The sequence below is a fragment of the Esox lucius genome, chromosome 18, assembly GCF_011004845.1.
Source record: "Esox lucius isolate fEsoLuc1 chromosome 18, fEsoLuc1.pri, whole genome shotgun sequence".
In the NCBI taxonomy this organism is placed as follows: Eukaryota; Metazoa; Chordata; class Actinopteri; order Esociformes; family Esocidae; genus Esox; species Esox lucius.
This window is the reverse complement of record NC_047586.1, coordinates 7,419,546-7,447,527: the sequence shown is the minus strand read 5'-3', so window position 1 is coordinate 7,447,527 and position 27,982 is coordinate 7,419,546. Positions and strand designations below refer to the sequence as shown.

The following is a 27,982-nucleotide window of genomic DNA, read 5'->3' as shown; positions in this document are numbered from 1 at the left end:
TTAGGCATAACAGTAAATAATGGTGGTTAATGAGTCAGTTTGTGATTTTTACCTTGTTGTAAAAGTGTCTGTCCAGCCAGCAAGGGCTATAAGATCTGTAATGAAAAATGTCAAAGTCTATTTAAAAGGAATTATCTTTTATTGTTTATAAAGAAACCTCTTGAACAGCCTACCACATCAAAAACATATAGGGGAACTTGTATGGGTTCTGCTTCAGTTTCAGTGTGAAGTATATTCAAATATTGATATCATGATAATAATACACATATGATAATGCTGTATTGACTAGATGAAAGTATTTTTCCATCCGTTTCTCATGTCACCTATGGACAAAAAATGAATGCGCTTAAACATTCTGATATTGTGACAGTCCTATCGTGAAGTACCCCTCATACTCTACTGGCCCTCGCCACTGTTTTGTCATTTTAACCATCTACTCAGGGACCAGGGACACCAGGTGGGTGCAATAAATGATGAGCTAAAACAGAAAGCTAACAGGCTCAGAACCTTGGAATGGAAAGTGTTGAATACCCATGCCCTAAAGGCTCCCCCAAGAACCTTTTCTTTTCAGAATATAGAGTAACATAACTCTGACTTAGTGACTGTTGGGCTTGTTTGGCAGAAGCTCCAGTGACAAATACTTTTTGTTTCACAATTAACACTTATGGAGATTTTGCAGAGGCGCCTGAGACAGGGTTTCCCCCACGATCAAAAAACCCCAAGCAAAATTTTAAAAAGACGATCCCTCCGAATAATTTTCCAGACACTTGTAGAATATCTTCCGTGATGCTGTTTGTGGTGGCCCAATGCCCTATTCAGAAAATGTATGTATGCAGGACCTTGTATGGGTGGTCCCAAATGTAATATCAAGTTGCCGGATTAACAAAGAAATATCTGAGCATTAGTGAAGTATCTATACACAACATCCTTGAGGATGTTGCAAGTCCATTCGATGCTGAAATGAGAGGAATATATCCATCAGCAAGCTTGATCTCTCATTGGCTCCCAGACAAAGCCATCAGAAACCCCAGTAAAATCAACAGGCTCATGTGTCTTGGTCCTGAAGCGGAGTTGAAAATCTTGATACGTCCCTCTACAGCTGGATGCACCTTCTTTCTCTCTGTAATGTAGCGCTGCAACACCGCAATGTCCATGTCACCTGTATGAGAAAGACAGTTGTCTGTCATGCCTATTTATTGTTTTTGTAAACAGAGCGTGGACACGCATCCTGGTTACATATTTGTTTGTTTTTATCGTGGCATTTATTGACAGTTGAGATCATACGGACACTGGTGAAGAGGCGGTGGTAAAGGGAACAAACGCTGGTCCAAGTTGCAACCCCATTAAAAAAAAAAAAAAAACAGAACGCAATGAAGTGCAAATCATTTAAACTCTATATTCAATAAAGAATAGAAAGACAACACACCAAATATTGAAACTGAGAAATGCTGTTTCTTGAAAAATTTATGACCACTTTGAATTTGATGCCAGGAAAACATTTCAAAAAAGGTGGGACGGGCAACAAAAGTTGTGTACCGATAATGCTAAAACAAAAATCCTGTTGGAACATCTCACAACTAATTAGGTTAAGTGGCAACAGGTCAGTAACATGATGGGGTATAAACACAGAGAGGATGAGTCTTTCAGAAGTAACGATGGGGAGGGGTTCACCACTCTGTGAAAGACTACACAGGCAAATAGTGCAATTTAAGAATAACATTTTCGCAACGTAAAATTGCTAAGAGTTTGGGGATCTCGTAATCTATGGTATATTTATATCACTAAAAGATTCAGAGAATCTGGAGAAATCTCGGTACGTAAGGGACAAGGTCGAAATCAAATTGGATGGCTGTGATCTTTGGGCCCTCAGACGGCACTGCATTAAAACCCACACACGATTCTGTAATGCACATCACTACTAAAAGTAGAGGTGAAGCAACACAGTAAACATGTTGCTGTCCCAGTTAATTTTGAAACATGATGCTGACATCAAATACAAAAGAGGCATGTATTTTCCAAAAACTATAACATTTCTCAGCGTCAACATTTGATTTGTTGTCTTTGTATTATTTTCAATTAAATATAAGGATAAATAATTTGCACATCATTGCAGTCTGGTTTTATTAGCATTTTATACAGCGTTTTATGCTGCATTTTCGGAAACAGGGTTGTAGTTAATTCAAGAGAATATAAATCCTGAAAATTATTATATCATCAGAATAAAATGTATGTTTAAATGTTTTACAGTATCTCTGATGTCTTACATTCAGTTCCTGAGTCAACCATTCAGAAGAGGCCTTTTACCATAAGCAGGCCTCAACTTAAATTAAATTCAGTGTGAACGAACAGCTGTCAAAGGCTGTTAACAGGTCTAAACAAGGCAACACAATTTAGGTTATCATGCAGGACTGTGTCATTTACAACCAGTATGGTTCTAGTCACAGTACAGTACACTGGTCTAAAACATGATCAGAAAAAAACATGACAGTTGCGCAACAAGAAATGCCCAGAGCTCTTAAGGAAAGTGCACTACAGCGTATTGGTAATAGAATGCACATTGGTAACTATGTTCTGTGAGCTCACCGGTGTCATGTTTCAGCTTCCCGTTTTTGATCATGGAGTATCCGTCTCCACCTTCTGCTAAGTAAGAGGGCATGACCACCTTGTACTCCTTGTTATCGTCCAGAGGCTCATAGTGGGGCACTCGGCAGTCCGTGCACAGGACGCTGATACTGGTGGCGCGGTTCTCTGGGGGTCGTGACATATCGTACTCTACATGGAATCCTGTTGAGAAAAACACAGGAGGAAATTAAAGTCAGCGCAGTTCTAGGGTTTGAAAAGTTTGTGTGTAATTCCTACAGTCAACACGAGCATCAATGTTAACAACCTGTTCACAATTTTCATTTAATTATTTTCAACACATCGGCTTGTAGTTGACTTTCTTAAATGAGACATTCCTGTTCAAATGATAATTTTTGCCCAACATTGAATTCTATAGAAATGTAATGTCAGCTTCACATCACTGGAGTTCAACCACTGGTCCTCATTCTTTTCCATTGTGTAGTCTGAAGGAATGGGAAAAGCCAACCAAAATGTGATGTTTGAGCACAGGCTGGGGGGAGTGGTCTCTGCAGGTAGGTGATGTCAAGAGGTTTATATGACCTCTGTACCATTAAAAAACCACAACAACAATAATGATTGAACAGTTTTACACCTGACACTTGAAGGAATTCCCCGGTGTTTTGTCCGTATCTCTTTACGGAGTGCTCAAAAACTTTCCTCAGAGTGGACCCTTTCAGCAGAACCAGATCGAAGGTGCCCCCGAAAGGCATGACCGAAATAAGGTCCTCCATCATGATAGAACCTAACAGGAGATAAGACTCATGTTTCAGATAGATGGAGATGATTCTCTCCCACACACAAACACACACACATCAAGGAAAAATCTACATCAGCCAAAACCAACTGAGACAGTTAACAACAGTGTTGCCAACTGCATTTTTTGTTTGACAGCCTGAAGTGGAAGAGCAATTTACAAATGTTGCTCTTTCCTCGTCTGTTTTCCCAACTGGAATACAATATTCATTTGGGGTGTAGATCCCCTTTGATGCGGATCCCCATCTACTTCCAATGACTGAAAGCATTATCTAAAAATTTATTCAATTTTCATATCTAATTACCGCATTTTGTTATACTGTACTCGAACTGTTCAATGACAATAAAGTCGAATCCAATCTAAACGTTAAATTGTTAGACAAACTTTTTACAATACATAATCATTTTTTTCAACATTCAAATGTTTCTTGTTATCCGAACCAATGATGACACACGAAGGAACTGAAAAATGTTGAATTTTATGTTCAGTTAATGATTTCCCATTATTTAGTATATGGCCATCTGCTCCGGACGCAAGACCAAAGGTCAAGCCTCAATTACCCTAACTTGACCACTCTTCCAGGAAGGCGTCACAGTAAGCACAGAATGAATGTGTCCCCTGGTTGTGATCCTTGGACTAGCAATTCAACCCCCAGGACTTGAGTTTGGAGCCAGAGTGGGCAGTGGACATGGTCTCATCTGCACTCTTGCACCCTCAAAGCTCAGGATAACTGCTATGTTTGACATTTGTTGCCATCATTAATTCGTTGACTCCTTGAAATCGTCTATAAAATAGGTCCCAATTCTGTTCCACCGCACCCACTCACCATTTCTACTGCGCTCATCCACGGAAGAGCGTATACCTCCCCCTTGGAGGATACAGCAGGAGACATGATTCCACTTAAGCTCATCTGGATACTTAACGTTGTGATGTACCTTCAGTCAAAAAAATGTAAAAGCTTCATCAGTTGGCTACAGATAAGAGTCAAAGGCACGTGGTCTGTGTGCGTTTGACTTGACTCGTGGGTCACCCGGTGTGCCGAATACTACAAACTCACCATAGCGTCACATATAAGGTTACCCAGGTTGCACTCACGGAACCTGCACTCTTCAAAGGTTCCATTAAGATACACCAGGGTCCTCCCCACATACTGGTTGGAGTAATTTGCGAGGGCCTTTTTCCACTCGTTTACTTCAGCAAGAATTTGGGGGTCTGGCAGAAATAGATAATATGCAGTTATTTCTTACAATACAAGAAATCTAATGGGTTTATACAGTCCTCCAAAATGATTGTTACAAAGAGTGCATACATTGTTACAAGGAGTGGATACAGCACTTAATTGTGGAATATTGACCTATAACCCCCAAGAGGGTTTATTGCTAATAAACCAAAGCATTTAGGAAAATAAAAAGCTATGATGTTACGTGATACCCATGGTATAAGGTCTGATATGCTATGGCTTTCAGTCAATCAGCATTCGGGATTAAAACCTCCGGGTTTATCATTTATTTTAGCTATTTCTTTTTTACACACTACTTGATTTATGAAGGTCAATAATCAATGTCATGTTTCATTTGTGAGTTATAAACGTTTCCTCTGGATTATAGATAGCTACAAGGTTTTTGTATTATCAAATGTCTATACCTCAGTGAAACTGGAAGCCACGTAAGGTCATAATACAGGCTTAAGATGCAGCACACCAAAATGCATTCTCACTGTCTCCCATGATGAAATTGCATTGGAACCAAGAATAAGTGTCTGTTTCTTAGCCACAAATTATAACTTGCAGGATCTCGGGTGAATGATGCCGTTTAAAACTACAATTATTGAACCACAACTGGATCTATTGAAATTAGCGGGGGATTTTTTTGTCACATGCAAAGTTCCCAGAAAACCAACTAATGTGTCTTTTAGAATATAGTCATCTTCAGTCTAGGTTCCATTTGCACCCTTTTCACCTGCAGTGAACTTCCTCTGTGATGACTCATAAGTTCTATACTTACCCTGTGGTATAGAGCTGTTTAGCAGGATGGGGTTGCCTGTTGACTGGTGAACATTTCCAGACTCGTCAAACGTCACCTTGAGGTAACCCAGATATTTACCAAAGGCAAAAGCCTGCACCACAGGAACTTTCCGCCCGTCCTCTGACTTTACTATGACAGGGTAGGGACCTGCTGGGATCTCAGAGGAAGGCTTTTTTCCTGTCAAAATGTTGAACAATTAACAATTTGAATAAATGAAAGGCATCAACTGCATTGCACACTTCTCCTTTACAATGTGTTAGAAATGTGAGAATGTATAATGATATGGGCTTTGGCCACAGCGGTCTCAGTTACTGCTTCATAATAAAGCTTTGCCATTGGGTTTATGCCATGTGAGCTCAATATAGAGGTTGCGAGTGGATGAATGTGGCCTCCCCCCTCCCGTACATGATAAATATCTGTGGAATGAATCTCCTGAAATAGTAGTAGTCATTGCTAGGTCCTCACAGTGCAGAATAGCATGGTTAAAGGGATGGTTCGCACAAGCAACAAAATGAAACATTGGTGTCTTTTCCCTGTTAGCAGTTTATGAACAAGGTTCTTATAGGAATCCAAGCTTTGGTTTAATTTTCCAGAGCTGTCTCTGAATGCTAGCATTTTAGCAATTGTGGCACAAATCCTGTTCAAGTCTCTTGACCTATATTAGCATTTTCTGCACATCACATCCAAATTGTGATGTGATGTATTTGAAATCAATATGGCAGCGAGTTAATACTCATTGTCTTTTTTTAAATTGCACTGTCCTAGAGTACTTCCTTGAAAGGACAATTGAATGGACAAGAACCATTTAATGAACATACAACGTATGTTATAGGTTTTCTAAGGTTGAGGTTTGAGTAAGAACTCTGGTGCTTCCAATCCCTGTTAGATAACTTGTGAAAAAGGCAAATGGAGACATGCAGGGAGAGACACAGTGACACAGACACGCATGATAAGTTCTGTAATAAATCCACTGTGGTTTCCACAGTTCCTTACAACACCCGACTGAGGTGTTCTGAGAGAATACAAATGTAGCTACTGTGATCAGGGGCGTGTCAAAGTGGAGGGAAGAGTTGGGCTGACTACCCAGGGGCTCCAGTGAGGGGAGGGCCCATGAAAATCTTGGAATGAAAATGTGTTTTTGTTTGTAATTTTTTTTGTGTCTTTACTGAATTTAAATCTGCTGAAGAAATCAGTTGATTGACTGGAATTTGTATCCCAAAAATATAGTGAAGGCTCCCTGAGGCCACTCGCAACCCTTACAAAAGGTACAAATTGGTTTAGTTAACCCCTGCACCGAGGATTCATCTCTAAACGAAGCTCACAGAGCAGATTTACTGCTACTATGATGGAGTCATGCGTTTCCCCAAGAAAGGGAAATCGGGTTACCAAAAAAGAAAAGAAACAAAAGAATGTAAACTGAGGGAAAACAACTGCTAATTAATATATTTGGAAAGAAACGTGAGCACAACTGACACAGATTAAGAATGGTTTAAGCTAATATAAGCAGTGGTTAAGATTGAAGGCAGTCAGCCAGGAATATGACTTGGTGCATATTTGTATTGTATAACATGAATTAATCAGTATCATAAATGAATCAGCATCAAAGGTACAATGTCATATGCAGGGTTGGAAATTAGCTCGCCCACCCCTCCACTCGCTTAATGCGAGGAGTTCACATTTCGGGCGAGTCAACTTTTCAACACTGATTTAGTTGTAATATGGGAGAAAAGGCAGGTGCCAGAATTGCTTTCTGTGTGTATGAACGCATGAACATCTGAATTGCCGAGAATATGATTGATTAGACAGACTTAATGCACGGTGGATTGATAATTATATATCGTAGCCTAGATCTTATTTTGTGATATCTAGGGTAGGCACTTAATCTTTCGCATATGTGAAGTCAGCTCCAATGATGTTTGTTTACAGTAGTTTCGTGTTTTTTTGTATATCCTTAAGATCCACCCCTTAAGATCCATCATATGTCTCTATATCAGAACATCTCATCTCATCTTCATCCGCTTATCCGGTATCGGGTCGCGGGGGCAGCAGCTCCAGCAGGGGACCCCAAACGTCCCTTTCCTGAGCCACATTTGCCAGCTCTGACTGGGGGATCCCGAGGCGTTCCCAGGCCAGTGTCGAAATATAATCTCTCCACCTAGTCCTGGGCCTACCCCGAGGTCTCCTCCCAGCTGGACGTGCCTGGAACACCTCCCTAGGGAGACGTCCTGGGGGCATCCTTACCAGATGCCCGAACCACCTCAACTGGCTCCTTTCGATGCAAATGAGTGGAAAAACGAATGCAATACCACCCCCGCTGCTCCGATTCTCCGGCCAATCTCCCGCTACATTGTCCCCTCACTCGCGAACAAGACCCCGAGATACTTGAACTCCTTTACTTGGGGTAACGCCTCATTCCCTACCCGGAAGAGGCACTCCATCGGTTTCCTGCTGAGAACCATGGCCTCAGATTTAGAGGTGCTAATCCTCATCCCAACCGGCTGCGAACCGGTCCAGTGAGTGCTGAAGGTCACAGACCAATGATGCCATCAGGACAACATCATCCGCAAAAAGCAGCGATGAGATCCCCAGCCCACCGAACTGCAACCCCTCCCCACCCCGACTACGCCTCGATATCCTGTCCATAAAAGTTACAAACAGGATTGGTGACAAAGCGCAGCTCTGGCGGAGGCCAACCCCCACCTGGAACGAGTCCGACTTTCTACTGAGAACCCGAACACAGCTCTCACTTTTGATGTACAGGGATTGGATAGCCCTCAAAAGGGACCACCTCACCCCATACTCCTGCAGCACCTCCCACAGTATCTCCTGGGGGACCCGGTCATACGCCTTCTCCAAATCCACAAAACACATGTAGACTGGATGGGCATATTCCCAGGCCCCCTCCAGGACGGAATCTGCATTGTTCCTCTTCAATCTGAGGTTCAACTATCTGAGGTTCAATTATCAACTATAGGCACTTTCCCCGACTCCCAGGCAATGTTGAAGAGGTGTGTCATCCAAGACATCCCCTCCACACCCAAAGCTTTCAACATTTCTGGACGGATCTCGTCAATCCCCAGAGCTTTGCCACTGTGGAGTTGTTTGACTACCTCAGTGACTTCTGCCATGGAGATTGACGATGCTTCCCCATCAGCCTCCAGCTCTGCCTCCACTATAGAGGGCGTGTTAGTGGGATTTAGGAGTTCCTCAAAGTGTACCTTCCATCGCCCAATTACCTCCTCAGTTGAGGTCAACAGTGTTCCATCCTTACTGTACACAGCTTGGATAGTTCCCCGTTTTCCCATCCTGAGGTGGTGGACGGTTTTCCAGAAACACCTTGGTGCCGACCAGGGTGTTCAAGGGTTACCGCCCCTTGATGTACCTAAGACCTTTAGACCACAGCTCCCCGCCACAGCTTCGGCAATGGAGGTTTTAAACATCGACCACTCAGGTTCAAGGTCCCCAACCTCCACAGGGATGCCAGAAAAGCCCTGCCGGAGGTGTGAGTTGAAGATCTTTCAGACGGGGGCCTCCTCCAGACGTTCCCAGTTCACCCGCACTACCCGTTTGGGTTTTCCCCGGTCTGTCCAGGGTCTACCCCCACCCCCTGACCCAACTCACCACCAGATGGTGATTGGTTGACAGCTCCGCCCTTCTCTTTATCCGAGTGTCCAAAACATGCTGTCTCAGGTCCGATGACACGATCACAAAATCAATCACCGACCTTCGGCCTAGGGTGCTCTGGTACCACGTACACTTATGAGCATCCTTATGTTCGAACATGGTGTTCGTTATAGATAATCCATGACTAGCCCAGAACTCTAACAACAAACGACCACTCGAGTTCAGATCAGGGAGGCCGTTCCTCCCTATCACGCCACTCCAGGTGTCTCCATCATTGCCCACGTGTGCGTTGAAATTCCCCATCAGAATTATTGAGTCCCCTACTGGAGCCTCCATTCAGTGTCTCCAAGAAGGCCAAGTACCCCGAACGGGGCATATGCACAAACAACAGTCAGAGACCCCGCCCCCAAAACCCGTAGGCCATTCTTAGTGTGCCTCCTCCCCTGAGAACACTTTGCCATGGGAAACCCTACCAGGAGCACTAAGGCCCGGACAACACAGCCCTCAGGTTCATAGGAACACACAAACCTCTCCACCACGATAAGGTGATGGCTCCTATATCAGAACGACCTAGAAAATCTTAAAATCATGAAACACATGGCCCTTAGTTTCAGAGGGTGTTACTGAGGACAGGAGACCAGGTGAGCTCATATAGTGGCAACTATAATAAGTTATTCCAAGCAATCATTTGCAGCAGTTTCAACAGAAAGCAGCTTAGCAACACTAACATAGAGGAGCCTGTTGTACTGTATATTAGGCAATAAGCAAGTTAAGGGGCTAATTTCAATCTAGGATTGACAATACTTTATGCTTCATGCTTGTTGAGGGATCTGTCCTTGTAGCAGATAGTGAGCAAGAAGATGTGATAGAGGATGATGAAAGAGAAAAGGACATACTGACTTAAGGACATAGGTTATTATCACTTGCTTAAATGTGGTGTGAACAGTTAGTGACTACCTGGGGCTGTGATCTTTCAGGGGAGGGAGGGCCCAAATTGCAATCTCTTCATGTGGCCCAAAATTCTTAGCGGCACCCGTGACTGTGATGATAAATAACAAAAGTAGAATTGCAAACTCTATGCATACCTGTATACAGAAAAGTGTTACTGTGTCCCCCGATGACCACATCCACTCCCTTTACCCTTTTGGCTATTTCTTTGTCTGTTTTGAAGCCAGAGTGACCAAGGGCGATTATCTTGTTGACCCCCAAAGTGAGGAGTTTGTTGACCTGGGGCTGGAGGGCATCAATCTCATCTTCAAACACTAAATTCGGCCCTGCAACAGATTTAGGAACATGAATGTGTTTTAGCTAAGAGGAGTGATTTAAAAAAAAAAAATCCAAGTGTAAATAGAGGGAGCACAAAGCACACTGGACAGGAGGATGAATATGGATTATTGTCAGGGGGACAGGCGAGGTTAGGACAAGAGGAGGGAACGACTTAAAAATAATGATAGATAGAGGAAGACGAATGAAATGTAGTCACACTAGCCAAAATATAACAGTACCTGTCTGTGAGAGAGCAGGTGTCTCCTTTGATGTGTATCCCACCACGCCCACTCGCTCAGAGCTGATATTAAATATCTTATACGGCAAATAAAGGCCACTTATCTGCGGGGCTAGGTTCTTGTCAGCTTTGATGTTAGCACTGAGGATTGTGAAATTCACCTCCTGGAGAAATGGCTTGATTAGTCCCTTTACGCCATTGTCAAACTCATGATTTCCCAGGGCCTTTAAAGGGTAAAAACAAAGGCCGAAGTCATTCACCATATTTCTGAATAGTTTCCACAGTGCTGTCATTTACCTAGTCCCATGTCGAGCCATTGTATTATGGCTCACAATAAATTGATGCTAAGGAATTTATTGTCAGGACAACAGGAGACACCACAGATAACAAAACAATCTCACATAGTCAACAGTGGCATTAATGAGTATTATTGACAAAGTCAACAGAAAACATCCTCCAAGTTAAAACCTGAAAACAAAATTAATTCTCAACTAATTACTGACAACGTGGAAGAGACTATGACACTGGAATATACTTTTATGTGGAAAGAACTTTGAAAGGACTTAAAAAGCACATAAAATGTACACCCAACTACAGATTCAAATCAAACAGAGCACATGTGGGAGGAAGAGTTAATGCTCACATTTACAGCCATGCATGTCATAGTTAACCACAAATGTAATTCTTTTTAAGTTATGCAATCACAAATAAAGTTCAGCTGTTCTAATAGGATTTTCCTGTCATTTTCTTAGTTGCATCTCAGAGCAAAAGCCATGGTCCGCAGAGAGCTTCCAAAGACTCAGAGATCTCATTGTTGAAAGATATCAGTCAGGAGAAGGGTACAAAATAATTTCCAAAGCATTAGATATACCATGGAACACAGTTCGAGAAGAAAACTGGTCAGGGAGGCTTCCAAGAGTCCTACAGCAACATAAAAGGAACTGCAGGAATTTGTGGCAAGTACTGGCTGTGTGCTACATGTGACAACAATCTCCCTACCTCATATGAATGGGTTATGGTGTAGGGTGATGGAAGCCTTTTCTTACAAAGAAAAACATCCAAGCCCGGCTGAAGTTTGCAAAAACAAACGTCTCTCAAAAGCACATGGGAAAATGTGTTATGGTCTGATGAAACCAAGGTTGAACATTTCGGCCATAATTCCAAAAGGTATGTTTGGCGCAAAAACAACACTGCACATCACCCAAAGAACACCATACCCACAGTGAAGCAAGGTGGTGGCAGCATCATGCTTTGGGGCTGATTCTCTTTAGCTGGAACCAGGGTCTTAGTCAGGGTGGAGGGAATTAAGCAGGCAATTTTGGCACAAAACTTTCAGACGTCCGTTAGAAAGCTAATGATGAAGAGGATGTTCACCTTTCAGCACAACAACAACCCAGAGCACACATCCAAATCCACAAAAGCATGGCTTCACCAGAAGAAGATTAAAGTTTTGGAATGGCCCAGCCAGAGCTCATACCTGAATCCAATCTGTGGGGTGATCTGAAGACAGCTGTGCACAGGAGATGTCCTCGCAATCTGACAGATTTGGAGTGCTTTTGCAAAGAACAGTGGGCAAATAACGCCTCGTCAAGATGTGCCATGCTAATAGACTCCTACCCAAAAAGACTGAGTGCTGCAATAAAATCAAAAGCTGCTTCAACAAAGTATTAGTTTAAGGGTGTGCACACTTGTGCAACCAGGTTATAGTGAGTTTTTTATTTTTCATTTTTCCCCCCTCAAAGATTTCAGTTTGTTTTACAATTGAACTGCTCACGTTATAGGTCACATTAAAGGTGGAAAAAGTTCCGACATTATTTATCTGTCTCATTCTTTTACGTCACAAGAACCTGGCATTTTAACAGGGGTGCGTAGACTTTTTATATCCACTGTGTATATATGTGCAGCTCACTGCAGGTAAGAGTTGCACGCTAGTGGAACACTAGGCAATATTTATCATTAGTCCGCTGGACAGTGAATGAACATGTTGTAGGTCAAATGGGAACTGCTTGGCATGTGGAGGGAGTGGATGCACGGCGAGAGCTAATTTATGTTTTGCTTTGCCTTCCTCCTCACCCCGTACCAAACACTTTGATCGTCCATTAGGCTACCTTTTTAATTTCAATGGCACACAGTTTGAGAACAAAGCGCACTGACCAGCGTTTCCGTGACCAGCATTTCTGTGAGCAGCTTTCTGTGACCAGCGTTTCACTCACAATGGCTGACTGACTGACACGCTGCAGAGAGAGAGCGTTTACTCTCTCAGACCTCCAGAATCTATGCTCAAGCCTTGTTTTCAGGAAATTACATCTCTCATAGCTGTTCAGCTGAGGTCTGCCATCGAAACGGCATCTGCTACTGAGCTGGCTCTGTTCTCGATGGTATCTGAGCCGCCGCCAAGGACCAGGGCCGCTGAATGGACGCATTCGAAAACGACCTATGTAATTACAGCGACCACATAGTCACACTCGAGAAACCAGTTTCCCGAATGACGTCCGAGAACCAAAAACTGGCGGACAAGACTGAGAACCCAGAGGCCCGCTCGCACCGCTGCAACCGTCGGGTGATCAGAATTCCAGAGAAGTTGGAAGGTGGGGTAGGCGGGGTTTATGGTTTATTTTTTTTCCACTGAAGTCCTGGGTACCAGCCTCATTCCTACTCGCACGAAATTGGACAGGGCTCACAGTATCGGCCCTCCCCCAGCGGGTGGAGGCGACAGCACCAGGCCCAGGGTGTTCGTCGTTAGATTCCACAATTTCCAGGACCATGACCGGATTCTCTGAAGGCGAAACGGAGACCTACTACACTCCTGCGGTCGCAAGGTGTTGATTTTCCCTCACCTCACGTCTGCTGTCGTTAGGAGGGGAGATGCATTCCTTGACGTGAAACACAGCCAAAATCTCTTGTGAAAGAAAGTCAAAATCTCCCTTCGCTTTCCTGCCCGTCTATGTATTGGACACGAAGGGGAGAGGCTGCAGATCGACTCCGACGAGGAAGCCCAGCGCTGATTCGACCGCCACGTTTGATTTGTTTTGGGTGCCATGTGACCCTCTCGTCTGCCGGATGAACTAGTCGTATTCTCAGGTGCTATTAGACTGCCCTTTCAGCCTTCTGTCAGTAGCGTTATGCTATTGTGTTATATTGACTGATGCTGCTATGTGCTGTGGTGCTTGTCACTATATTGTTACAAAGCTACCCATGTGGTAGGACTGTTTTTTTTTCTGGGTGGTCACTATAGTACCGCACAGCAATAGTGCCGGGCTTCTGTTCGCTTTTTTTGTTTGTTTAACCGTTGTCCTCTTTCAGGGGTCTAATGTGACATTATTTTCCTAACAAATGCTATCTGTTGCGAATGCTATGGGGCCTCCACACGTTGGGATCAGGAGACACTCCGATGGCATGTGTCGAAGCTGCGTACGATGCCGACCTGCTGTCTCCATTGGGGAAGGAGACTATGGGTTTGGGTGGGAGGGAGGGTTGGAGGGAGGGATATCTGTATATATGTCTTTATGTTCTTGTTTTTTTTTGTATTTTTGCTTTTCTTTTTATTGTTTCGCCACTTTCTCTGTTTTCTTTTTTGTGTGCAGATCAGTCACTAATGTCAACGAAGAAAATGGTGAATACTGTCATTATTATCGTGCTTTCTGCAACACCTTATTCTTTTCCCTCTTTTAAAATGTTTCTAATGCATATTATCACACTCAGTCACACAATTTCTCACAAAAAAACTAAACAAAAGATAAACAGATAAACACAACAATATGTAAGTAGTGTGTCACCCTTGCTTTTATATCCGGGAGATGTGAGGGCACATGCTCCAGGAAAACCACAAAAACAACCAGCACGCGGTTGGTGCACCAGTCTTGAGCAAGACTGCAACAATGTACTAAAAAAAAAATCCAGTACTAAAAAATGTATTGCTCTGAATGTTGGAAGCTTGATAACACAACAGCTGTTATTTGCAATTGTTGCACTGATAGAGGAACAACTCCCTAAACCAATATTATGGCTGTAGTGTTAAAATTTTGTGGAGACCTGGTATAAATTATGTTATTCCATAGTACAGTGATATTGCTTATTCTTATTATAATCCAGTCATTTAGTAAGGCCATCGTGTGATCTCGCTCTGCTCAATTCTACAGGATGTGCCTACAGCAGATAAGTATAGCTTTGGCTAACCTCTCAATGGCTGTAGACATGTTGTTGCCGAAGTTCACAACATGTCTGGGTGGGGGACTATGTGGACTGTACTCAATACATGTTGATGGTCATGAAATTTGAATATCATCAAAAAGTTGATTCATTTCAGTAATTATATTCTTTCATTACACACAGACTGATATATTTCAAATGTTTATTTCTTTTGTGATGATTATAACTGACAACTAATGAAAATCCCAAATTCTGTATCTCAGAAAATTTGAATATTACTTAAGACCAATACAAAAAAAAATAGGGTTAGAAATGTTGGCCAACTGAAAATTATGAACATGAAAAGTATGAGCATGTACAGCACTCATTACTTAGTTGGGGCTTCTTTTGCCTGAATTACTGCAGCAATGCGGCGTGGCATGGAGTCGATCAGTCTGTGGCACTGCTCAGGTGTTAAGAGAGCCCAGGTTGCTCTGATAGTGGCCTTCAGCTCTTCTGCATTGTTGGGTCTGGCGTATCACATCTTCCTCTTCACAATACCCCATATATTTTCTATAGGGTTAAGTTCAGGCGGGTTTGCTGGCCAATTAAGAACAGGGATACCATGGTCCTTAAACCAGGTACTGGTAGCTTTGGCACTGTGTGCAGGTGCCAAGTCCTGTTGGAAAATGAAATCTGCATCTCCATAAAATTGGTCAGCAGCAGGAAGCATGAAGTGCTCTAAAACTTCCTGGTAGACGGCTGCGTTGACCTTGGACCTCAGAATACACAGTGGACCAACACCAGCAGATGACATGGCACCCCAAACCATCACTGACTGTGGAAACATTACACTGGACTTCAAGCAACATGGATTCTGTGCCTATCCTCTCTTCCTCCAGACTTTGGAACCTTGATTTCCGAAGGAAATGCAAAATTTACTTTCACCAGAGAACATAACTCAGCAGCAGACCAGTCCTTTTTGTCTTCAGCCCAGGCGAGACACTTCTGACGCTGTGACTTGATCAAGAGTGGCTTGACACAAGGAATGCGACAGCTGAAACCCATGTCTTGCATACGTCTGTGCATGCTGGTTCTTGAAGCACTGACTCCAGCTGCGTGTGGAATGAAAGTATACATTATACAAGTTTAACTTTTTTAATGGAATTACTGAAATAAATCAACTTTTTGATGATATTCTAACTATATGATCAGCACCTGTTGACCTGAGCTCAATGTTCAATGGAGAGCTCTTGACCGGACTCTGAGAGTGTGGTTAATAGCTCCAGGTTTGCATATCTTGAATAAAGCTTTAGATTAGATTCAACTTTAATGACTGGGTATTTGTTGTCCCTGTTGAAGCGAGGGAAGAACCTGTTAAACTTGTCAGGGATGGAGACGTCGCTAGCTTTGGGGGTAGGGTTCTTTGGCCGGAAGTCTGTGATGGCTTGAATGCCCTGCCACATGCATCAGGGTTTGTAGTTGTTGCTGAAGTGCTCGATCTGCAGTTTGTGATCATGTTTTCTGGGTGGCCCTGGATGAGCTGTAGGCCTCCGCATCGCTGGATCTGAAAGCAGCATCCTTTACCAGTTGTTGGGCCTCTGTTCATCCAAGGCTTCTGGTTGGGGAAGGTCTTTATTAGTTTATGGATGGTGACATTATTGATGCAGATGTTGATGTAATCCACAAAGGAAGAAGCATATGTTTCAATGTCTGTATGGGGAGTCAAGAGTGGCTTGAGTGGCAAACAATCTCAAGTCTGTGTGTTGAAACTGGAGCTGTAGTAGTGAGTCTGGCCATACTTTGACTGTCCTCACTGATGGTTTCACACATTTAATGAGGGGTAAATACTTGGGGATTAGGAACAGCGAAAGATGATCAGACTGTCCCAGGTGAGGGAGAGGATTGGCTTTGTAGGCCTCTGGAATATTTGTATACACCTGGTCTAGTGTATTGTCTCCTCTGGTGGGGCAGGAGACATTTTGGTGGAATTTGGGAAAAACAGTTTTCAGATGAGTGGTTGAAATCCCCTGCAACAATAAAAGCACCACACGGATGTGCAGTTTGCTGTTTGCTAATAGCAGCCTGCAGTTCTTTCATCTCCAGAATAGCATTAGCATCCAGAGGTATGTAGGCTGCAGTGACAACAATGGATGTTAACTCCCAAAGCAAAGTAAATAGGCCTGCACTTAATCATCAGGTACTCCAGATTGGTTGAGCAGTGACTCCCGGTTATGTTAGTGTCTGTACACCATGCTTTGTTTACATTAATGCACAGGCCACTTCTTCTGGTTTTACCAGATTCCTCTGCTGTACAATCAGCCCCAAAGACACCCCTCTAGCCCATTTGCGTTGTCGGTTATGCTGTTGTATAGCCACGTTTCTCTGAAAATCATGACGCTGCAATCCATAATCCCTATTTGTGAGATTAGTCATATTTGTGAAAATAATCTACAGTTTCTGTGCCTTTCCCATTTAGTGATTTCCACAACGTCTGTCACTCGACAACCTCGCCAGACCTTGAAAGCACCATGACCTGTGCCAGTGTGGTTTGGCGGATGCTCTGTGGCCGACCGGAAGGCCCTGCAATGGGTGGTGAAAACCGCCCAGCACATCACTGGTGCCCAGCTCCCAGCCATCACGGACCTCCAGCGCAAGCGGTGTCTGCATAGAGTGCGCGGCATCACCAGGGACCCTTCACATCCATGCCATAAACTGTTTGCCCTCTTACCATCAGACAGGTGGTACAGGTCTCTTCTTTCCCGCACCAGCAGGCTCAGGAACAGTTTCTTTCCATTTACTGTAACCCTGCTGACCCATCACTAACCATACCTTCCTGCTCACTGCTTAATACTGCCTCTCAGGGACCTTGTTGCACTACTCCTTTTGTACTACTGGACTCTGACATTGCTTTGCAAAGTCTGATAAGGAAGTTTCCGCTGTTACATGTACGTGTCTACCTTGGGAACCTCATTGCTGCTATCCCTACATTTCAGTTGCACATGCTACCTTACACCTCCAATTTGCCTCGATTGCACAGTTAGAATTGCCATTTGTACTTGCACATGCTTCATTGTACAACTATTCCTCTAATCTAAAAAAATAAAATGTTCTTGGTCTACTCATTGTAATATTTGTTCAGCACGGATCCTGTTTCTGGGTTACGTACACATGTAGCTCAGGTATGCATATTGTGGATTGTGGCCATATGCATGACTGTGCCTGTCTTAGGTTGTCCCAATTACCAGTAATTGGCTAACCAGACCTCTTCACTGGCAACACTTCAGGTCCCATATCGGGGAGGATTGGAGGACGTCATATATGTCACAAAAGTACTTCTCAAGCAGCCCGTAGCGCACAGCAGTTGAGAAAACAGGCCAAGCATTTGCAAAGAAAAGAGAGAAATGGTCATTTGTCACAATAAAAAAAGTGCACCACCCACAATAAAATTACATGTTGCCTGTTCAGACACACTTGTACATAAAAATATTCAATTTTTATTGCACACCAAAATTTTTGTAGTCTGGTGACGGTTCTGATTCATGCTCTGGGAGACCTCCAACACTGCGGAAAGTGGGTGGTGCACTTTTTTTATTGTGACAAATGACCATTTCTCTCTTTTCTTTGCAAATGCTTGGCCTGTTTTCTCATCTTTTTCCTTTCATTATTTTATATGGGTAGAGGATCTAGCACTGGTTTCACTGCGCTAGGGGGGTGCTCTCCTATAAGGTTTTTATCTTGGAACACCAAATAGATGAATACACCTGTCAAAAAGTCTAGGGACCTGAAGAAGCTAAATGCAAATGTGGTATTTCTGCAAGAGATTCATTTATGCACTAAGGATCACTCAAGGCTGTAAAACTCGAAGTTTATCTCAAAATGGGACTCCTAAATGTTAGATCCCTTGGTCCATTGGTTTATGTGAAACGAGGCTAAAGCCTAATTAATTCACTGCCTTAAATGAGGCCTCTCCTCCTGGTTATACTAGTGATCATATCCCTCGTGCATCCCGAAAAGGAGGGGGTGTTGCTAATATTTATGACAGTAAATATAAATTTACTCTCAAACATATCACTGAGTTTAATTCTTTTGAAGTTTTACTAATGAAAGTTAACCAGGCCGATAAATCATTTTACATAGCTACTATTTAAAGGCCCCCCAGGCCATACGCAATGTTCCTCAAGGAGTTTCCATTGTTCTTGTCTAACCTTGTAGGCATGGCAGATAGTATTCAAATTTTTGGCAATTTCAATATTCATATGGAAAAGTCCAATGATCCTCTTCAAAAAGCATTTGAAGCCATAATTGACTCAATGGGTTTCATCCAACATGTCTCAGGTCCAACACATTGCCACAATCACACCTTAGATTTAGTCCTGTCACGAGAAATAGATATTGTAGATCTAATAATTTCCCCCCAAAATCCTGGATTATCGGATCACTGTCTTATTACATTTACCGTTAAAACAAGAAATCCACTTGCTCCGCAAACAATGAGTTTCAAAAGCCGTACTATAAATTCTCGGACTACAAATAAATTCCTTGATATTCTTACAAGTTCGCTCATTAACGACAGAGTAAATAAATCTGTAAACGATCAAATCGAGGATCTAAACTCAACACTGCGAAATACATTAGACAGTTGCACCACTAAAAACAAAAGAAATAAGCAACAAGAAACTTTTTCCCTGTTACACAGGCAATACTAGAGCACTTAAGCAAGCCTCCAGAAAATTGGAGCGAAAGTGGCGCTCCACCAAGTTGGAAGTATTTAGACTAGCCTGGATAGACAGTACACTCACGTCTGCTCGATCAGCTTATTTCTCCAACCTGATTGAGGTGAACAAAAACAATCAAAAATGTATCTTTGATACAGTTGCAAAGTTAACAAAAAAGCAAAGCTTAGCAAGTGAAGTGGGTCTTCACTTTAGTTGTAATGAATACATGAGCTACTTTGATGAAAAGATCATCACCATTAGAAAACAAATAACTGACTCCTCAAATAGTTATGCTCCGCAAAATCTCAGTTGTCCTAAAAATGTCCTGAACCCCCCTGACCAGGTGTCAATGGGGACACTTGAATTTTTTGATACCGTATCGCTCAACACATTTACTAAATTTGTAATGAATTCTTAACCCACAAACTCTCGGCTAGACCTGATTCCAACAAAATTACTTAAGGAGCTATTTCCTGTGCTAGGTCAGCCAATGCTGAACATAATAAATTGCTCCCTTTCCTCCGGATGTGTACCAAACTCACTAAAAATAGCGGAAATTAAGCCTCTTCTAAAGAAATCGCTTCTGGATCCCGACATATTAAACAATTATAGGCCAATATCGAACCTCCCGTTCCTCTCAAAATCTTAGAAAAATTTGTTTCCCAACAACTGAATACCTTCCTAAAGACAAATAACATTTATGAAATACTCCAGTCCGGTATCAGATCCCATCATAGTACTGAGACTGCATTCGTGAAGGTAACAAATGACCTTCTAATGGCCTCAGACAAAGGTTCTGCATCCGTCCTGTTGCTTCTGGATCTTAGTGCTGCTTTTGACACTATTGATCACTCCGTTCTCTTTGAGAGCCTAGAAACCCATATTGGGCTACGTGGACTTGTTCTAGCCTGGTTTAAATCTTATTTATCTGAAAGATATCAGTTTGTTAGTGTGGATGGCATATCCTCTGACAAGTCAAAGGTATGCTTTGGTGTTCCTCAAGGCTCGGTTCTGGGCCCATTATTGTTTTCACTATATATGCTCCCTCTGGGGGATGTAATCCGAAATCACAATTTAAACTTTCACTGTTACGCTGATGACACACAGTTATATATTTCAATGAAGCATGGAGAAGCCCCTAAATTAGCTACTTTGGAAGCATGCGTTTCAGATATTAGGAAGTGGATGACAGAGAATTTCTTGCTCTTAAACTCAAGGAAAACCGAAATGCTCATTTTAGGACCCAAGAAACAAAAAGCGTTGTTAGCAGATCTCACTGTGAACCTCGACGGCTGCATGGTTGTATCCCAAAAAAATAAAAATAAAACTTGCCGTTACCCTTGACCCAGACCTCTCCTGAAAAACATATAAAATTTGTCTCAAGAGTTGTTTATTTTCATCTTTGAAACATTGCAAAAATTTGAAATTTTCTATCAAAAACTGATGCAGAAAAATTAATCCATGCTTTCGTTACTTCTAGACTAGATTACGGCAATGCTCTTCTCTCTGGTTATCCAGACAAATTAAAAAATAAACTTAGTGCTGCACACAGCTGCTAGAATCCTAACTAGAAGGTTTTACTCTTAACCTACAAATCAATACATGGACTTGCTCCTACTTACCTTGCTGAAATGATCCAGCCATACATACCTACACGTAACCTACGATCGCAAGATGCAGGTCTTTTAATTGTACCTAGAATTTCTAAACAAACAGCTGGCAACAGGGTCTTTTCTCATAGAGCTCCACTACTGTGGAATTATCTGCCAATTAAGGTTAGAAATGCAAACTCAATGCAAACTTTTAAGTGTCTACTAAAAACTCATCGCTACAGCACGGTTCATAATTAGGTGTAGCCTGGCCCGGGGGCGTGAAGGTGACCAGTAGGCTTGATACTGTCCACCCTTGCTGTCTTGCCAGGTGGGCTCTCGTCGCCACTGGGATGCCCTCCCTCCAATGCCTTTCGTGGGAAGAGTCACTGGCTTGTTGTTGACTCTCTGTTGCGCACTTGTGCAATTGGGCTGTACGCTGCTGGCAATACTCGGCCCTCATTCAGGGGGGTTGCAGTTGGTGGGTGTCCCTTTGGTTGATGCCTGGCAATGTGGGTGGATTGATTTCCTGCCTGTTGGGCCATGTCCGGGGCCTCCCCCTGGTAGGGCCACAGTGTCGCTGGACCCCCCCCGTCTCAGTTCCAAGGTGTTACGCTGCTATATTATTGTGCTGGGGGATATGAGGAATGCACTTTCTAACTTTTCTCAGTCTCCTCCAGTTTTACATTTTAGGAGGAGATGAGGTCCTGGTCCACACCTGCGGAGTACCTGGTTTGGGGGGCCCGTTGCTGTCCCTGTCCATGTCCACCTGGTCATACTTTTGACCTAGTCTAAAATCAAATAGACTCTGGATTTAGCCCAGAGAAATTTATAAATTAGTCCAATTGGACTCTTAATATCTCACCCGGTACAGCCAGAAGAGGACTGGTCACCCCTCTGAGCCTGGGTACTCTCTAGGTTTCTTCCTAAAATTTCGGCCTTCTTAGGGAGTTTTTCCTAGCCAATGAAATCCAACACTACAGTTGTTTGCTCCTTGGGGTTTAAGGCCGGGTGTCTCTGTAAAGCACTTTGTGACAACTGCTGTTGTAAAAAGGGCTTTATAAATACATTTGATTGAAATTTGATTGATTAGTCAGACCTTCCATTCACACTTTAACTCCAAGGCCAGAGGAGGTGCAATTTTGGTTGGCCATAGAATTCCTTTCTCAGCTACTAATGTAATCTCTGACAGCAACAGGAGGTATTTAGTCGTAACAGGCTCGATCTTGCACACACTGGTGGTTTTGGTCAATGTATATGCTTGTTCTTTGACGATGCTGAATTTGCCAGTGGGTATTTGTTGGGGTAAATCCCTTCTCTAAACATCCATCTATTAATATTTGGTGGGGATCTGAATTGTGTTGTTGATCTGGCTCTGGACCGCGCCAACCCCAGAACCGTGACTGCCTCTCCATTTGTCGAAGTCCTTTTCAGATTTCATGGCTAAGAATGGATGTGTGGACCCTTGGAGGTTCTGAAACCCTGGGCAAGCGAGTACTACTTCTGAGTTCCCATTAGATGTTGCCAATATGACTTGGTTCCTGGGTGATCTGGAGACTACTTCTGTCGACTCAGACACTGCGGCTAACCTTGCCTTGAAGAGGTTGTGCAGTCTATGTAATGGACATTTCTTGAACTGATGTATCCTTATTGATTAAAGTATTGAGTCCCCATGTTTAGATAAGAAAAGGAATGTTGGTTTTATGCTGTGGTAAAGGAAGCATCTTCAGCAGGATAGGGGTAGATGCAGACCAAGGGGTTTTAGGACAGGATAGAGGAAGATACACAACAGTAAACATTATGGCAGGAAGGATAAGGTGGGGGGACAGCCCACACTTTGGGTAAAACCTACGTGACATAAGACAAATGTGCAGCAACTTACCACACCACTCTTTCCACTATAAGCACTGATGATTGTCATTGTATTAAATTAAGAGACTTCTCAGAAACTCCTCAAAATGTCCTGAGGTGGTAATCTCTCTAGATGCAGAGAAGCCATTTGACTGAGTTGAATGGGAAAACATCTTTGCCTTTCTTAAGAAGTTTGCATTCGGGGACTAATTTGGCCCATGGGTTTGTCTGTTGTGTACGTCTCCCCAGGCCAGTGTCTGCACTAATGACACCCGTTCTGATTATTCTACCCTTGATCGTGGGACCAGACATTTATTGCCCTCTTTCCCCTTCGTTATTTGCCTTCGCTACTGAGCCCCTTTACGATAGCTCTATGTGCATCTTCCTCTTTCCAGGGTGTGTCACAGGAGGGGATCTTCCTGCTTTGCTCTGCTCTGCTGTTCTTTGCCAGCACCCCCCCCCCTCACTATACTGGCAATCCTGTGGTACTTTCCATACTTATGGTCTGGTATCAGTTCTGGTGTCATTTCCAAATAGTCTCTGCATCGGCTAAGAACCACATCTTCACCTGTCCATAATCGACACTGCTTTCTGCTTCTGGGCAAGGAAAGGTATTACAACATTCCAAGACCTGTATGACAAATGACTCTATTCTGTTTTTTTCTCACTCTGGTTTTTAAATACACTCTACACAACTTATTTTTCTGTTACCTGCAAGTCAGGCATTGTGTCTCCACAGTTTTCTTCACAGGCTTCCCTGCCGAACCGCCCGGCCTACTCTGGGACAGTATAGTCTTTACTACCTCGACAGAAGGGATTAACCTCTCAGATCTATTTGGTTATTCAGTCACTGGACAAGCACTCCATTAACAAAGCTATATCTGCCTGGGAGCTGCAGATGGGCATGGAATTCACTCAGGAGTGGTGGGATGAGGTGATTGACAGGGAATGCTCCACTATACTCCACTTGTGCTCATCTTGGCGTTATACAATTTAAGGTTGTGCATAGAGCTAATTTTTCCCAAGTCAAGGCTAACTGAAATCTGTCCGAATGTGAACGATGAATGTGATAGATGTCGTCTCCCCGTGTGACCTGGGTCATATGTTCACTCTGTGCCCTGCCCCAAAGAGCTATTGGGAATACATTTTCCAAATTTTGTCTGAAGTGCGGGACATTAACAGATAGCTGTTTTTGGCGTTCTGGAAGACCTGTTCTAGTTGACCCCCATTCAAGCAGACATTGTTGCATTTGCTTCCCTGCTGGCTCCACGCAGGATTCTTCGTGTCTGGAAGTCTGTTTCCCCCTCTTTGTTTTCCCAATGGCTTTGTGATGTACTTTTTTTTTAAATTATCATTACTATTTTCTATTATTATTGTAGTTGTTTTTTAATCTGTGTGGCTTTGGGTTTTGGTAAAAATTTAAAAACGGGAGCTGTCCAAGTACAAAATGTACCAATGGCTTAATCTCAAATAGCTAGCGAAGGCCAGCCCACTCTCACAGAGTGTGCAGTAATGAGGGAGACTTTGTTGTTTGTAACAAACCTCAGCACCCCATGGTACAGAGTGTCCAGAATACATAACGAAGCCATAATGGCAGGAAGGTAGGACATCAACATAATCAATTACAGGCAGAAAGGGAAAACAAGCCACTTTACTTGCTTCTGAAGAAAAACAAGACTAGTTTCTACACAAAATACTCCCCTTGAGCCTAAGCATTTTCACAAGATATTTTAAGTGGATTCTCCTCAATTTTTTTGCTCTACTTAGTTGCAATGGCTAGAATATTCTGCAGGTTTTAGGCTTTGTAAAAGTCTCAAACTTTTCCCTCCAAGCATTTAGAAGTAATTTCAGCTGACCAAGAGATTGGATAATATTAAAGGCGGACTGCAGTTCTTGAAATACCTTATTTGGTGCATCTTCATAACAAAAGACTGTAATGAGCACAAAAACTTTAAAAAGCATTTCACTAAATTTTACCAAAATTCTCATATGAATTGTGAACAACAGAAATCCAAAAACAAAGCCTTTTAGCAACCCTTCTTGACAGACAACGCGCTTTGGTACACAGGAGGTTGCAGCATTGTTTTGCATATAGGCTAACAAGAGTTCAAGGACTCAGTTTGAGAAACTGTCACACAGTAATTCATTTATCAGGAACCTTCTTAAATATAAGGTTCTGAGTTAAATATGCAAAAATGGAAAGAGTTATAGTTTAAACTTCTATATTCACTTTTTATAAGATTAAACAATGTATGATTTAAAATATGAAAAATATCTTAACTATCCTATGCACAATGTATTATTGCTTTGAGAAAAATAGCATATTACTATCGTCTTCTAAAAGTATACTTGTGAAGCATCTTGCAAGAATGCAATTACCAGAACATGTTTGTTAAGTCATCCTTTTATAAAATATTTTATTAACATACAAAGGCTTACCATTGCATCGTATCCAAGTTTATTCATAAAATATGCAGCCTCGGCTCCTTTATAGACGTTAAACCAAACAGTTCCTTGATATTGATCGCCTGCGTCTAGCAGCATCACATTTTTCTCCCGGCTTCGGATCTCCTGTATTTTCGTAAATCTTCTTGCCACTCCAGCAAAACAATCACCATTTGTGCATTTGCCAGAGTCCACGCTTGTCTCTTCGACTCTTGCGTGGACATCGTTGGTATGAAGCAGGGTGAGTTCCCACGCACCCCCACCAAAAACATGACAGATGTAGAGAGAGAATAAAACTGCCTTGACTGTCTCACGCACCCCCATCTTGTTGTCGTCGCAATGTATTGCAAGACTGAAGTTAACGATTACATGTACAGCACCAGGAGGCTTGGACAGTGGTCCTGGAATTGTGGATGTTTTCGTCTCCCGTCGTGTTACAATATTTAAAATAGCTTGGTTAGGTTTTTTTTGCCACTCACTGCCCAAGTTTGGAGAGTAATTTAGCTAGCTTTGCCGATTCGTTATATTGTTAAAATATGACCCAGGTAAAGTTGCGTTGATATTCGATATTGGGCATTCAACAGATATTCTAACCCCGATTTCTGGTCCTGTTTTCCCGGCCTCAGCGAAACTAACAACCCGGTATATCGAACGACGAATACAGCGATCTGCTGATGGTTAGGGACCGTAAATAAATGACATGCCTCAAAGTTATGTATACAACAGCTTTTTAACCACTTTCAAATTGTTCAGAAGACACCTACATGTTGAGGAGGGTATATCTGCAGACCACAAGTCCGGGGCATAACTTAATATAGGGGTTCCTTAATATTAAGTTACGCCTATTGACGGTTTCCATTGGTGTGGTGTTTTTGATTTAGTGCATGCGCGTTTATGAAGGAATAATTACTACGGTCCATGGCGAAGATTTCGGTGTGCTTCCATATGACAACCTCTAGCTATATACTTGGGGATAGTTAACGTGTTCACTAAGATCGTGGACTAATTTGAAATAACATGGACTAAAGTTGTAACATTAGTTAACTCTTCTTCCTCCATTAGCACACTCAACATAATGTCATACCCATACAAGACATCGTTGAACCAATGGCAAACATCAGTGGGCGATACTTTATATTCAGGAACCCCCGTTTAAACTGACCAATGGCAAACATCAGTGGGCGTAACTTAATATCCAGTGGGCATAACTTAATATTCTGGAACCCCCATATTAAGTAAGCCCCTGACTTGCGGTCTGCAGATATGCCTTATTGAGTCAGGGGCTTACTTAATATGGGGGTTCCTGAATATTAAGTTACGCCCACTGGATATTAAGTAACGCCCACTGATGTTTGCCATTGGTTCAACGCTAGGTGTCTTGTATGGATATGACATTATGTTGAGTGTGTTAATGGAGGAAGAAGAGTTAACTAATGTTACAACTTTAGTCCATGTAATTTCATTCATTCATCTTTTGTCAAGATATGACACTAGGTTCAAGCAGTTCAAGCATTAATATAGAAAAACAAAAGTGTATTTGCTTTGACTAGATTTGGAAAAAGCGCTCTACTGCCAAATGTTTTAGTTACAGTGAAGAATGAGACACTGGTGGTTTAGAAAGCTGCTGAGTGCAGTTATAATACAGACACATGTGCAGTCATACTCACTATGCCTGCCATGGTACATTTTTCTTTGAGTAGCCATTGCTTGGTTATATGTGATACAGTAGAGGGCCATCATTAGGAGGTTGATGGTTGAGAATGGTGCTTATTGCAGTTACAATATAGTTGATCTGAGCTCTATATGTTACAAAGTGAAACAGGCCTCCCTTTTGCACACGTTTATACAGGATTACTGACCAGTTTTCATAATCATTGTAATGGTTTCTCCTTCCTTTGACTTGCACTGTTCAATTTAACAGCATTGTTCTAGAAAGTTGAAATTGGTAACTGGAAGTGTTACATTTTCTATAGCCTGTTGCAGAAAGGAGGCAGGTTTCAATTTGCATCATGCAGAGGTCAGGTCAACATCTGTTTAAAGATGTTTCCGGGGGTGCCTGGAACAAGCACATTTTTTATTCTTGATTATTGACATGGTTATGGACTTGTTGGGAGGAATGTCTTGGAATTGATTATCTGAGGTTTAATTTAACCCTTATCATAAAAGTTGATTCAATAGCATAAATTACAAGTAGAACAGGTCCAAAAGAGCACAACAGACATTATTGAAAGTCAATTAATGTACTGTTTATTCAACTTTGACCAGATTCTGTACGCTTTGGTTTCATCCTATCATGTTGTATGGCCAGGTGAACACTTCCAAAACACTATCCAGTTTACTCTTGCTGAACAACTGATGTTTCTTGTCTCTTTGTCTCGTCAATCTATACTGTGTTTTCTGGATCTTGTAATTTTTGTTGTGTGGAAACCAGCATTAGCTGATGGTTTAAAGACAGCTAATAGGTAACCTCATCAACAAAAATAATTAACAGAGAAGCTCAAAATTCCTATTTTGTTTATTTTATCCATGAATGTTTCAGTGTCTTCAAAATAATTAAACAAAAACATGAATGGGGAGAGAGCTTCTTGATCTTCCTCTAGAGTTGAGGCCTCTCTGAGCATCTTCACAGCACCCTGTATTTCCACATCATTCAGAGGTGAGGACTTGTTTACCCAGGCAACAGCGTCCCCCAGGTCAACAACGCATCTTGGCAACTGAAATGA

The 27,982-nt window shown here is 42.4% G+C and overlaps 1 protein-coding gene across 2 annotated transcripts; it reads right to left on the bottom strand.

Annotated features, from left to right (window-relative positions):
- Positions 1-120: 120 nt before the first annotated feature.
- nt5e (5'-nucleotidase, ecto (CD73)) lies at positions 121-26,327 on the bottom strand. Of its 2 annotated transcripts, XM_010882785.4 has the most exons (9): positions 25,254-26,324; positions 10,530-10,752; positions 10,110-10,298; positions 5,380-5,577; positions 4,434-4,588; positions 4,203-4,311; positions 3,215-3,364; positions 2,584-2,784; positions 121-1,159 (listed from the first exon to the last, which is right to left on the bottom strand). In XM_010882785.4, the coding sequence occupies exons 1-9, from the start codon at positions 25,581-25,583 to the stop codon at positions 996-998; spliced, it is 1,719 nt and encodes a 572-aa protein (XP_010881087.1). In that variant the 5' UTR covers positions 25,584-26,324; the 3' UTR covers positions 121-995. The 2 variants fall into 2 exon arrangements, with proteins under 2 accessions (XP_010881087.1, XP_019911800.1); XM_020056241.3 differs by lacking the exon at positions 121-1,159 and having other exon boundaries at positions 2,586-2,784; positions 3,280-3,364; positions 25,254-26,327.
- Positions 26,328-27,982: the final 1,655 nt, after the last annotated feature.

What these genes read in the sequence shown, in the direction of transcription:
- nt5e (XM_010882785.4), bottom strand. Translation starts at nt 25,583, where the DNA reads ATGGGGGTGCGTGAGACAGTCAAGGCAGTTTTATTCTCTCTCTACATC. An exon ending in ACCTTATATGTGACGCTATG is followed by an intron (nt 4,312 to 4,433) that starts GTGAGTTTGTAG and finishes TTTTGACTGAAG; the next exon opens with GTACATCACAACGTTAAGTA. An exon ending in GGAATTCCTTCAAGTGTCAG is followed by an intron (nt 2,785 to 3,214) that starts GTGTAAAACTGT and finishes TTTTCTCAACAG; the next exon opens with GATTCCATGTAGAGTACGAT.